At 40.7% G+C, this 13,695-nt stretch overlaps 1 protein-coding gene across 3 annotated transcripts in view; it reads left to right on the forward strand.

Moving 5' to 3' along the window:
- The window catches only part of peli3 (pellino E3 ubiquitin protein ligase family member 3), an 81,733-nt gene that overhangs the window by 52,362 nt on the left and 15,676 nt on the right, over positions 1 to 13,695 (forward strand). For all 3 annotated transcript variants that reach the window (XM_057330211.1, XM_057330131.1, XM_057330070.1), the window contains 2 exons: positions 12,795 to 12,924; positions 13,510 to 13,611. In XM_057330211.1, coding sequence (XP_057186194.1) covers positions 12,795 to 12,924; positions 13,510 to 13,611 — 232 coding nt within the window. The remainder of the gene's footprint in view (positions 1 to 12,794; positions 12,925 to 13,509; positions 13,612 to 13,695) is intronic.

A 13,695-nucleotide genomic window follows, 5' to 3' on the forward strand; every position in this document is an offset into this window, starting at 1 on the left:
TGCTAATGAGTGGGGGCGTGTTTCTCCTCAGACATTAGCAATCGATCTCAGAGCGGCGGTGCTGAAGCTTTGAGGCCACAGGGACACCTTGTGGTGTGACCAAACTAAACGAAGTTGACGAAGTTGCATAGAGAAGGCAATCTAGTCATTTAATATCACCCTAACTGTATGTAGATAGGGTTACCACACATAGCCTACATACTCTTTATTAGGGACATTGCTGTAAAACATTATTCGGTCGAGATTTCTAAAATGTTTTTGCACACATGAACAGAAACTGCACAACAACAGGTCTGCTATGAGACACTTGGAAGAATACACTTGGACATGGAAGCGCGTGAAATTGTCCACTAGTGATCACATTTATTGTAAATGCGCTGGATGGAGCTGATAAGAGCTTGAGTTGTTTGTCGATGAGACTCGCACAAACCAGCTCAGAACACCGAGAGAAACCAGCGCATTTCACTGAAGTCTACGCAAGCATTATGATCAATGCGTTTGAAACGCGTCTGCAAATACAGTTTACATTCGCGTTTCCTAACTTTGCAATGCATAACACGTGGCATTTTGAATGCTTAAATTATAACGCATGTTTCCATAGGAGTAATTTGCGGGTGGACGGGTGGGTCATGTCCCCACCACTTTTTGCCAAAGTCAATTTTGTTGCTTTGTAAGCAGAGGCAATTTCTAACAACTCCGCCCATCAGTTTCAGATTGGAATAGACAAAGTGTAAGAAACGCACAGGAACATCAACTTCTCCAGTGGCGTAGAGCATCTGTTACCTACTTCATGTCGTCGTGGGTTCGGGACTGCTGTCCGCTGAACTTTTTCCCTGTCACATATCAGATTGTAAAGGTATTTATTTGTAATAAACGATGAAAATATTTGAAAATGGCTGTTCAAGTCATACATGTACCAAACATTTTGCGCTTAATTGCACTTTGATGCTATATATTCGTCCTTATTGTTCTCGACATGCCGTTGGTCTATTGCAAGATTAATTACATTTTGATACTTGATAGCAAACTCAAATAAATGGAAAAAGTCACAACTTTGTAGTTTCATGAGTTCAAAACAAAATTTAGAAAGTTTGTTGTATATTTGTAGCCTATCTGACAATGCCCGTATAATAAGTGAAAATAAGATTTTTTTAAAGATATTATTTTTCCATCTGTTTCCCCTGTATAACTTACTTGAATGTTTGTCCTTATTAGCAGGGGGTTTCCAAATGTCTCAATCCTTGACCCAGCAACAGGTAATCTGTGTCAAACACACATTTTTAACATGGGGAAAACACATTTGTTTCAATAGTTTTTATTTTATCACAAATTAATACGTTTAATTACGTACGGCAACAGCCATCCTTACATATAATAAAGCACAACATGCTTTAAATGATCTATTAATGAAAACATGATATAGTTTAAAAACAAATGGAATCAGATCTGATATGTGGAAATTTAGAATAGTGAGTTTAGCGGATTCGTACGGTGGCGTATTGCTGCCACGTATTTTTCCACTCAATTATGTCGTTAAAACGAGATAATATGTCGTTTAAACGAAATAATTTTCTTGTGTAAACGTCATATTTTTCCCGTTTTAACGAGATATTATATCATTTTAAACAACATATTTTTCTCACTGGTTTCATTAATAGACAATTCAAACGGAATTGCATGAATTCGGTAAATTAATTCAGTTTTTTGACGAGATGGTTCATTAACTGAACTGGTGCTATTAACTGAGCTATTAAACTGGAGTTTAATAATTTAAAACAATTAAAACTGTTCCTATTTATTTAATGCGCGTGCTTGTCCAGCACGCGCGTTCTCTGTTCTGCAAAGAGCTACACTCTGGCATCATTAAAACATTAACGGTTATTTAACTTTTTTTCTTTATACCTCACAGATGTGAGAGTAAACACATTTTCGATCGATTTGGCGCGTTTAAATGAACGGACCCTGATGTTTGCGAGTGTGACTGTAGAAGCTTTTGATAGTTGTATCTAAAAAACGGACATCCCGCTAAACTTGTGGTAAAACAAGAATGTAATATTAAGCTTAAAGATAATATTTATTAATCTTTGTCAATAAATATCTGCTTTGAATCCTCTACATTGAGTTGAAGTCCTTGGTTATTTATGTCATTTACTTCAGTAGCGTATCTGAATGAAGTGTCTGATGCTGATGTACAGTGCTGTGTTAAGTTTTATTAATCGTCATATTTTGTATAATACATATTTAACTAGAAAATTATTTAAATTATGCATAAAATTGAATCTTTAATTCACAGATTAAATCACAAATTAATTTAATCCTCCATGCGAGGGACGATGTGTTTAAATACAATTATAAAAACGATTTTAACTGTTTGGTTGTTGGGATGTACTCGTCATGGCCCATAAACGTTATTTGGTACGTCATGGCAACGAATATGGTCCGGTCGTTACTGTGGTAGCTGAGCGGACCCATTGGAAGTGGCATTATTCCTCGTTGATGAACTAGACCGTTATGGGAAGCTTCGTGGATATAAACTACTACATCTGAAATGTATTCAGGCTGGATTTGTTGTCAGTCAAACATTTATTAAATATTCTGTATCCGTAAGCACAACTCAGAAGAGAAATCGCTCTCTTGTTTTTGGCTACACTGTAAAAAAGAAATCCCGTAAAAAAACGGATAAAGTAGTTGCAGAAAATTACCAGTACATTTTCCTTTATTTTATGGACATTTCCGTTAATGCTAAAATGCAATTTAATGCAGTGCAAAATGTAAAATACAAGTAAAACAACTGTAAAAATGAATACAGAAAATTCCTTCATATAAATACAGTATATAGTGCCCTATTTTTACGGATTTTTTTAGTGTACCGTACAGCGGGCCGTGGTTCGAAAACATGACATTTTACCTATGTCCAGCTAGAAAACATGTCACTTTCACGTAATAGATTAATGTGTAATTATTATGAGACGTCATATTATCCCTTTACTACGGTGGCGTATTGCTGCCACTTACATTTTATTTTTTCCACTCAAATATGTCGTTAAAACGAAATAATATGTCGTTACGACATATTATCTCATTTTAACGACATATCTCGTTTTAACGACATAATTGAGTGGAAAAATACGTGGCAGCAATACGCCACCGTACGAATCTGCTAAACTCACTATTCTAAATTTCCACATATCAGATTTGCTTCCATTTGTTTTTAAACTATATCATGTTTTCATTAATAGATCATTTAAAGCAGGGGTGCCCAATGTCGGTCCTGGAGGGCCACTGTCCTGCAGAGTTTAGCTCCAACTAGGCTCAACACACCTGTTTGAAAGTTTCTAGTCTGCTTTGTGAGACCTTGATTAGCTGTTCAGGTGTGTTTGATTAGGGTTGAAGCTAAGCTTTGCAGGACACCGGCCCTCCAGGACTGACTTTGGACACCCCTGATTTAAAGCATGTTGTGCTTTATTATATGTAAGGATGGCTGTTGCCGTACGTAATTAAACGTATTAATTTGTGATAAAATAAAAACTATTGAAACAAATGTGTTTTCCCCATGTTAAAAATGTGTGTTTGACACAGATTACCTGTTGCTGGGTCAAGGATTGAGACATTTGGTAACCCCCTGCTAATAAGGACAAACATTCAAGTAAGTTATACAGGGGAAACAGATGGAAAAATAATATCTTTAAAAAAATCTTATTTTCACTTATTATACGGGCATTGCCAGATAGGCTACAAATATACAACAAACTTTCTAAATTTTGTTTTGAACTCATGAAACTACAAAGTTGTGACTTTTTCCATTTATTTGAGTTTTCTATCAAGTATCAAAATGTAATTAATCTTGCAATAGACCATAGCAACGGCATGTCGAGAACAATAAGGACGAATATATAGCATCAAAGTGCAATTAAGCGCAAAATGTTTGGTACATGTATGACTTGAACAGCCATTTTCAAATATTTTCATCGTTTATTACAAATAAATACCTTTACAATCTGATATGTGACAGGGAAAAAGTTCAGCGGACAGCAGTCCCGAACCCACGATGACATGAAGTAGGTAACACACGCTTTACGCTCTACGCCACTGGAGAAGTTAATGTTCCTGTGCGTTTCTTACACTTTGTCTATTCCAATCTGAAACTGATGGGCGGAGTTGTTAGAAATTGCCTCTGCTTACAAAGCAACAAAATTGACTTTGGCAAAAAGTGGTGGGGACATGACCCACCCGTCCACCTGCAATTTACTCCTATGGAAATATGCGTTATAATTTAAGCATTCTAAATGCCACGTGTTATGCATTGCAAAGTTAGGAAACGCGAATGTAAACTGTATTTGCAGACGCGTTTCAAACGCATTGATCATAATGCTTGCGTAGACTTCAGTGAAATGCGCTGGTTTCTCTCGGTGTTCTGAGCTCGTTTGTGCGAGTCTCATCGACAAACAACTCAAGCTCTTATCAGCTCCATCCAGCGCATTTACAATAAATGTGATCACTAGTGGATAATTTCACGCGCTTCCATGTCCAAGTGTATTCTTCCAAGTGTCTCATAGCAGACCTGTTGTTGTGCAGTTTCTGTTCATGTGTGCAAAGACATTTCAGAAATCTCGACCGGATAATGTTTTACGGCAATGTCCCTAATAAAGAGTATGTAGGTTATGTGTGGTAACCCTATCTACATACAGTTAGGGTGATATTAAATGACTAGATTGCCTTCTCTATGCAACTTCGTTTTGTTTGGTCACACCACAAGGTGTCCCTGTGGCCTCAAAGCTTCAGCACCGCCGCTCTGAGATCGATTGCTAATGTCTGAGGAGAAACACGCCCCCACTCATTAGCATACAGACAAAGAAATACATAAATAAATAAATGTAAAAATAAATAAATGTAGGAATAAATACATATATACATGAATAAATGTGGAAATAAATAAAAGTGGAAATAAACAAATGTATAAATAAATAAATGAAAAAATAAATAAGCGTGAAAAAATATATAATTACCCATAAATAAGGAAATAAAAGTATAAATACTCATTTATTTTTGCTTTTTTACATTTCTTCATGGATTTTTTTTGTATTTATTTATTTTTAATTAAGTCAATTCTGGAATTCCATAGTAAAGCTCTACTGGTGAACAGACCCCATTACCTTTTTGTCACTTTTTCTTCAAAGCCTGCTTTTGACACATCTGTCTAAATTAATAATCTTCATTTATTTATTAACTTCCACTGAATTTTACGAATGACCTGTATTTCTAGTTTTTTTTGTCAAAACGTCATACACCATTGGCTCTCCTCCAATTTGAGGATTATAATAACCATTTAAATTAGCCTTTCAGTTTCAATGTCTTAAAGTATGCTTTAGTTCAGTTCAGTTTATTAGCTTTAAAAGCTAATATGCAATGCTGTTTGTAATGTTCTGTGTTAATGCCAAGCAAAGCCACGCCCATACGTTGCGTGCGGGTATACGTAAGGACGTATTACGTGGAGCGCATGGCGGAATAAAGATTACTGTGTGTTCGTACATCTGTGTTTAATGGTTACTTTCAACGCAAAGGGATAAAACAACAACCATTACAATGGCGACGAGGATTTAAAAGCGCTCTGAGTGTATTTTCAAGCCATCTCCAGCGACTTGCTTGCTACCGAGTGAGTACATTTAAGTAATCTGCAAGAAGCCATGCAGTCCATGCTAAACAACACAGCCATTCAGCCGTTTGACTGAGAAACAGACCCCAGTTCGCTAGAAACTCGGTGGAACAAGTGGATGCAGCGGTTTGACAACTTTCTTGTCGCCCAGAAAATAAGCGCTGTTGTTACACCTCGCTGGCGAACGAGTACATGACATATACGACACGTTTCCAGATGATGATGATGGCTATGCAGAAATGAAAGCTAAACTAAACGGCAACTTCTCTCAAAAAGAACATGCAGTATCTAGTGTATCAATTCAGAAAAGCTGTGCAACAACAATGTGAAAATCTAGACATGTATCAAACCAGACTCAGGATGCTTGCAAAAGACTGTGAGTTTGCCGATGTTGATCGAGAAATAAAGGCACAGTTGATACAAAGCTGCACTTCATCCAGGCTACGCCGAAAATCACTCAGAGAACCAGATCTGTCTTTAGAGGCTGTCCTAGATCATGGCAGAACTCTAGAACTTTCTGAACAGCAAGCTACAGGCATTGAACAAAACTCAGCAGCTAGCATTAACTCGTTACAACGTGATCAAAAGCAACAGAGTGAATCTAAAACCACCTACAGGCGAACATCCAACACCCAATGTAGAAACTGTGGAGGGAAATACCCACATCAAGGCGTCTGTCCCTCAAAAGGAAAAGAATGCAGGGCATGCGGAAAGTTAAATCACTTTGCGAAGATGTGTCGTTCAAGCTCCAAGAAACCTCCTGAACACGACACAAGAAATAACTTCAAACAACAGAATGATTTTGCGCGCAGACAACGCAACAGCACAACGAGACTCAAACAAGTCGCGGCAACAAGCACTAGCCACATACGTGAGGACTTATCAAGCAGTGATGATGTATACGTATTTGTCTTGAATACCACAGTTTGTCAGCAACAACCTCAGACACATGTGAATGTAAACAGAACAAAGATCAGAGTTTTGATAGACTCAGGAGCTGCAGTAAACATCATCAGCAGAACAGTGTTCAACACACTCACACCTCAGCCTCAGCTTGAACCAACAGCAACCAGAACTTTGCATATGGCTCTGATGCAGCTCTGCCCATTAGTGGTGTGTTCCTGATGGTAGAGCAGAGAATGGAAAGCGGCGACCTGACAAGAGCTGAGATGATAGAGCTGGATAAAGAAGGACGCGGTCTCTTGACATGTCTTCACCACAAAACTTCAAATGCTATTAGATTATTAATGATAATCTTAAAACTATAATTTACCTTATTAGTAAGGTAAAAGTTTATTTATTTTTATTTAGCCTTGTTGTGCAAGCTCTGTCGAGCTTGTGCAGAGGCAGCAGCTTTTGGTTGGGCCTGGGTTCTCCTGAGGTTTTTTTTCTCGATTAGAGTTTTGGGTTCCTCGCCACCGTTTGCATACTGTTTTTTGCACTATTTGCCTGGCCGGGGGGGCTGCTTTAGAATTAGAATTTTAAAGTTTTACTTAATTGATATTGCATATAGGAATTTATAGTCTGTTATATTTGACTTGTGCTTCTCTCTCCTTTATCTTAAATGTGCGGTCTCACTGTGCGTGCGTGTTTGTGTGTGTGCGTACTGGTCTGTGTACGTGTGTGTGTGCAAGCACGTCTGTGTGTGTGTGTGTGTGTCTATGTCTATGTGTGTTAGTACGTGTGCATATTGTGTGTGTGGAGTGTTTTGTATGTGGGTATGTCTGACTTCTGTTTTCACATTTTTCTTGTTTTTACAGGTACAACTTTAATTGTTTTGCTTATAGTCAATATGTATCATGTACAGCTGCTTTGTAACAATGAAAATTGTAAAAAGAGTTGAGTTCCAGTGCAATGTTCGGTAACACTTTACAATAAGGTGCTATTAGTTAACATTAGTAAATGCATTAGCTAACATTAGCTAACAATGAACAATTTCGTTTTTCAGCATTTATTAATCCTTGTTAATGTTAGTTCATGTCAATACAGCTATTCATGTTAGTTCATGGTGCATTAACTAATGTTAACAGTGACAACGTTTGATTTTAATAATGTATTTATAAATGCTGAAATTAACATGTAGTAATATTAATAAATGCTGTAGAAGTATTGTTCGTTGTTAGTTCATGTTAGCTAATGCATTAAATAATTGTTAACAAATAGCACCTTATTGTAAAGTGTTACCCAATGTTCAAGCGTCACATAAAAGCACAAAAGCCAATTTTTACGTTATCGAGAATGACAGACAAACCCTTCTGAGTTACGGAACAGCACAGGAACTTGGACTGATTGACATCATTGGTACTGTTGCTCCGCAACAAGGTAAAAGCACAGTAGCAGATGAACTTATCGACGCTAATCCAGAACTTTTCGAAGAAATCGGAAAACTCAAAAACTTCCAAGTAAAGCTCCACATTGATCCCGATGTCCAGCCGACATGTCAGCCACATAGATGGATGCCGTTTCACATTCGACGGAAAGTGGAAGCTGAGTTACAAAAGCTAGAAGATGATGACATCATAGAAACAGTAACAGGTCCAACTCCATGGGTTTCTCCAATGGGACTCCACCCAAGCCAAAAGACCCCAACAAGGTCAGGACATGTTGACATGCGTCAGGCCAACTTATACAGCCCACTATTGATGATGTAATTCAAGATTTGAATGGTGCCAAAGTCTTTTCGAAACTTGATCTCAGAGCAGGTTATCATCAACTAGAACTGCACCCCGACAGCCGGTACATCACTACATTCACGACACACCTGGGATTACAGAGATATAAATGCCTACATTTCGGCATATCTTCTGCTGCGGAAGTTTTTCAGAACACTGTAGCTCAAACCTTACAAGGCATCAGAGGCGTAAGAAACCTTAGCGATGACATCATTGTGTACGGCGTACCACAAGAAGCTCACGACGAAGCTAAAAGTGAATTGAGTTCTTTGGCTTTATCTTCTCTGCCGCTGGCATCTCTGCGGATCCTAAAAAAATCTCAGCGATACAACAAGCGAGTGAGCCTAAAGACCCCGCAGAAATTTGAAGCCTCCTCGGCATGGCAAAATATTGCTCACAGTCTATAAAAAACTTTTCAACCATAACCGCACCTCTAAGTGAACTAACAAAGAAAGGTACGCAATGGCAGTGGACAGAAACGCACCAAAAAGCCCTTCAAGATCTCAGATATACTTTGGCCAACGCCACCACCATTTCATACTTCGACCCTTCGAAAGGCACAGAGCTCGTGGTAGATGCTAGTACAGTAGGCCTTGGGGCCATCCTATCACAAACGCCGGACGGACAAAGACACATCATAGCGTATGCCAGTCGTGCACTGAAAAACGCTATTCACAGACTTAATGAGAAGCTCTAGCTATCGTGTGGGGTTGTGAACATTTTCACCTGTACCTTCATGGTACTCCTTTCATTTTAGTAACCGACCACAAGCCGTTGGAACTGATTTGAAATAACCCCAGATCGAAAGATGGGGTTTGAGACTTCAACCGTAGCACTTCTCAATCCAGTATAGGAAAGGAACTGACAATCCAGCTGATTTCATGTCCAGACATCCTGTTCCTCTCGAGACTGAGCATAACAGTAGAGCATCTAAAGTGGCCAAGGAATACATCAACTTCATGGCATTGCAATCGACACAAGAGCTATGACTCTAGACAAGATCAAAACAGAGACAAAAAAATGCTATCCTACAGCAGGTATGTTTGCATGTACAAAACAACTCATGGCACATTGCTGCAACCTGTACACCACATGCAGACACCATGAAGCACTACAAGAATGTCTGCTCTGAGCTAACTGTCTCACCTACTGATGATCTTATTCTCAGAGGTTCCAGAATAGGGCTTCCTGTTCTGGAACATTCCTAAGGCTCTAGAACTAAGAGTGTTGCAGCTTGCTGAAAGCCACCAAGGTATCGCCAAGACAAAAAGCCTGATACGAGAGAAAGTATGGTTCCCCAATATGGATCACAAAGTCGAAGTCATGATCAATAACTGCATCGCTTGTCAGGCAACCACGCCACTTACTCGTGTAGAACCACTCAAAATGTCCCCTTTACCAGAAGCTCCATGGCAAAATGTGAGTGCAGATTTCTATGGACCACTACCATCTGGTGAATACCTGCTAGTCATTGTGGATGACTACACGTGATACCCCGTTGTTAAAATCCTTCACTCCATTTCAGCGACAACTGTGATACCAACCATTGATGTTTTCTCGATGTTCAGAATTCCTGACACTTTAAAAACATATATGACAATTGGCATATCAGATAATTCATGACATAGTTAAAAAGTTTGTCAATATTTTGAATAAAAAAATGAAAAATACGTGAAAGCAATAAGCTACATCAGTCATACAGCTGTTGTGGCTCTGCAGTGTGTCACATGATAAGCATTGCAACATCGCCATGAAAATATTAAAGTAATACGTTCTAACAGTCACCTGAATGAAAAATTCATTCCTGGGGGTTATTCTGAAAAGTTTAAACTTCCCTGTGAAAGGTTTAATCGTAACAGCAGCTGTTTCGCATGTTTAAGTTGAATGCAGAAGTTCAGTTGGAGTTCAAGGGTAAAATTACCCTAAATAAATATGAGTTTACTTAACATCTTTACTCTGGGAAAAATATGCTCCACATCATCTGGCACAGTATTTTGTTCTGGTGCACCTGAGGCTGGTTTTCCTTACTTGCCAATAGTTCCCCTTCAGTCGGTCTCTCGACGTTGTGTTGAGAGACAGACTGAGGTTTGATCTTGAGAACCTATCATCTCCGAGAGGAATTTTAAAACGGCAATGGGCTTGGCGAATGGCACACGCAACGCCAGTCCTTGCCCCGTGCATACGGGTATAAAAGGGAAATGGCGGCAGCCATTCACTCATCTTTTGTTCTTTGGAACCTGCGTGACATATATGTCAAGCGCTTTGATCTCTTCGAGATCTAGACTCTTCCAGACTGCTGGATTTACGACGTAGAGCAACAGATTTCTCCCTCTCGATAGCGAACTTCCCCTGGGCGTCTCGGCAGCGAGCTACAGACCTAAAAGAGCAAATTTCTCACAGTTGCGAGCATGTCTCGCAGCTGTGTCCTTGGGTGTGACAGACCCATCCCTGAGTCAGAAGTGCATGAGGAGCTCACTAAGTCCTGGAATGCGCCATATGAGCTCCCGGCTAGCAGTCTCATGTGCTGTTACTTCCCTGGATGGTGGGGCGGCCAAAGGCTATGTCGACATCCCCCCGCAGACAGCTGACACCTGGAGGGGTTTGACCTAGAATGCCTTCCAAAGCTGGTAAGCTTTCTTCGACACTCGTGTTGAAGGCTTACAATGCTGCGGGACAGATCGCTTCCGGCCCTCCACGCTATAGCGGTCCTTCACCTGGATGATGGGAAGGCCGACCCAACTCACATGAGCGAGTTACGCACGGCCACTGACCTCGCACTCCGGGCGACGTAGGCCACTGCACGTACCTTGAGTCGGTCGATGTCCACACTTGTGGTCCAAGAGAGGCATCTGTGGCTCAATCTTGCACAGATGGGCGACACCCAGAAGGCCGCCTTCTGGATGCGCCCATCTCGCAAGCTGGGCTGTTCGGTGACACCGTGGAGGATGTGTCATCATCAAGAGGGTGGGGGACCTCCAGGCATTCTCCGTGTCCCATGGGTGCCTAGAATTCGGGCCCAGTAGTACTCACGTTATCTTGAGACCCCGGCCAGGTTACGTCCCTTTCGGGACCAGGTGGTGAACCTGCAGGCGCTCCCCTCTGGGGAGGAAGACCCAACCTCCAACACGCTGTGTCCAGTACGCGCACTGCGCTTTACTTGGACCGCACGCAGAGCCTTAGAAGCTCTGAGCAGCTCTTTGTCTGTTTTGGGGGACAGCACAAGGAGAGCGCTGTCTCCAAACAGAGATTGGCGCACTGGATCGTGGATGCCATTGCTTTGGCATACCAGTCCCAAGATCGCCCATGCCCGCTTGCAGTGTGAGCCCACTCCACCTGTGTATGGCCTCCTCGTGGGCACTGGCTCAGGGCGCCTCTCTGGCAGACATATGTAGTGCTGCGGGTTGGGCTATGCCCAGTACCTTCGCAAGGTTTTACAACCTCTGCGTGGAACCAGTGTCAGCCCGTGAATTACCCGCTGCCGGCGTGTAAGGTCAGCAACTGGGTTGGGCCTACGCCTGCGAAAGCGCGTTCTCCCCTCTCCAGAAGAGTCTAGCATGCTATTTTAGCCTCCCTACTCCCCCCCCCCTTAGGGTGAAGTACAGGCATTCCATCCATCATTAAGCATTGGCAATTATGGTAACAGACCGGGTGGAGCGGTCTGTTGTAACCAAATCCAGTACTGGTAGAGTCACCCCTGCTCAGGTTCCTCAGCCCAAAAGACGAGTGAATGGCCACCGCCATTTCCCTTTTATACCCGTATGCATGGGGCGGGGACTGGCGTGCGTGTGCCATTTGCCAAGCCCATTGGCGTTTTAAAATTCCTCTCGGAGATGATAGGTTCTCAACATCAAACCCCAGTCTGTCTCTCAACACAACGTCTCGTTCCCTCCATCAGGGAACAGAGGTTACAGTCGTAACTGAGACGATTTCAGCTACAGATTTAGCTGCAGCTGCACTTAATTTGACTGACAATAAAGATGTTGTTAAAATCACACAGCCGTGAAACAGAGAAGGAAATTGAATGTTTCTAGTGCCAGGAGAGTCAAAGGGGGATAGAATTTAACCCTTGTTTTAAACAAAGTGAGAGAATCAGAGAGGACAGAGTACATTTTGTGTTGAAATAGAGCATCTGGACTATTGATTGTTGTCTGGAGGAATTCAAACATTTGCTCCCTTATTGACATGCTAAAAGAGCTGCATTAGCCATTTTGTGAATAGTATTGATGGAGAGTTAGATTATTGCCATTTAATTTTTTTATGTACATGCCATTGATCTTAGGTGAAAGCAAGTTACGCTTGCCTTTTTTTGTCGTAACCACAATAATCTGTCCTCAATGTGTCATCTCTGTCAAAATTAGTCAGCTTGCAGGTTCTAATTAAAGCAATTAATGTTTTTGATCAATTTATTTATTTTATTGTGTAGACAAAGCTAAGCATAAATCATACTCTTGTGGTCTTGTTACATGCAGGCATAATGGTTCGCTAGCTAGCGGGGACAAGGGCCGCAGGAGGAGTCGACTGGCCCTTTACAAAAGACTCAAAGCCAATGGTGTCAAACCCGATGTTATCCACAATGTCTCCACTCCTCTGGTGTCAAAGGTGACAGCTTTTACTTTACAGAGGTGCTACAGTGAAAGTTAGCATAGTTTTAGGTTGTGAGTTTGCAGTAAGAATTAATACGATGAGAGAGAATAGCTGGATGCTGTGAAATACTACAAAGACAATAAACTTTTTCAGAATGTCTTCTATTGTGTTCTGCGGAAGGAAGAAAGTCATACAGGTTTGAAATGACAAGAGGGTGAGTAAATAATTGCAGAATTTTCATTTTTGTGTGAACTATCACTTTAAATAGCCAGTCGCCTTGTGTCAGTCCCTGATTACCCTGTTGTGGTTTATTCTGCAATGGCTGGCTGTAAAGTATCCCTTACTTCAGAAGACATAATACTTGTCTCAAACTGCTTTATCCTGGCTTCCAAAAAATGTCCATTTAAAATCTGTTTTAACATAACTGTCCTTATGACCCACCATGTTGTGAGAGTTATTGCATAACACAGCAATCTGCTTCAGCTTTGCAGAAATATTACATAACATTAGGGACTTTAGTATTTGTTAAATGAATGAAATCTTAAATGAATGAAAAGGTGCAACAAGGCCTATTAATTAATGATGTGTGTATGTTTGCAGGCCCTAAGCAACAAAAGCCAGCACAGCATTTCATTCACGTTGTCCAGAAGTCACTCTGTTATTGTGGAATATACACATGATCCCAACACAGACATGTTTCAGGTAAAAAAGAAAAATCTATCATATATCACCATTTCTTTCATTACAGTTTACGTTTGCTTTTGTGGATGTGTAATACATTCCTGT

The sequence above is a fragment of the Triplophysa rosa genome, linkage group LG1 (genome assembly GCF_024868665.1).
Source record: "Triplophysa rosa linkage group LG1, Trosa_1v2, whole genome shotgun sequence".
Lineage (NCBI taxonomy): Eukaryota > Metazoa > Chordata > Actinopteri > Cypriniformes > Nemacheilidae > Triplophysa > Triplophysa rosa.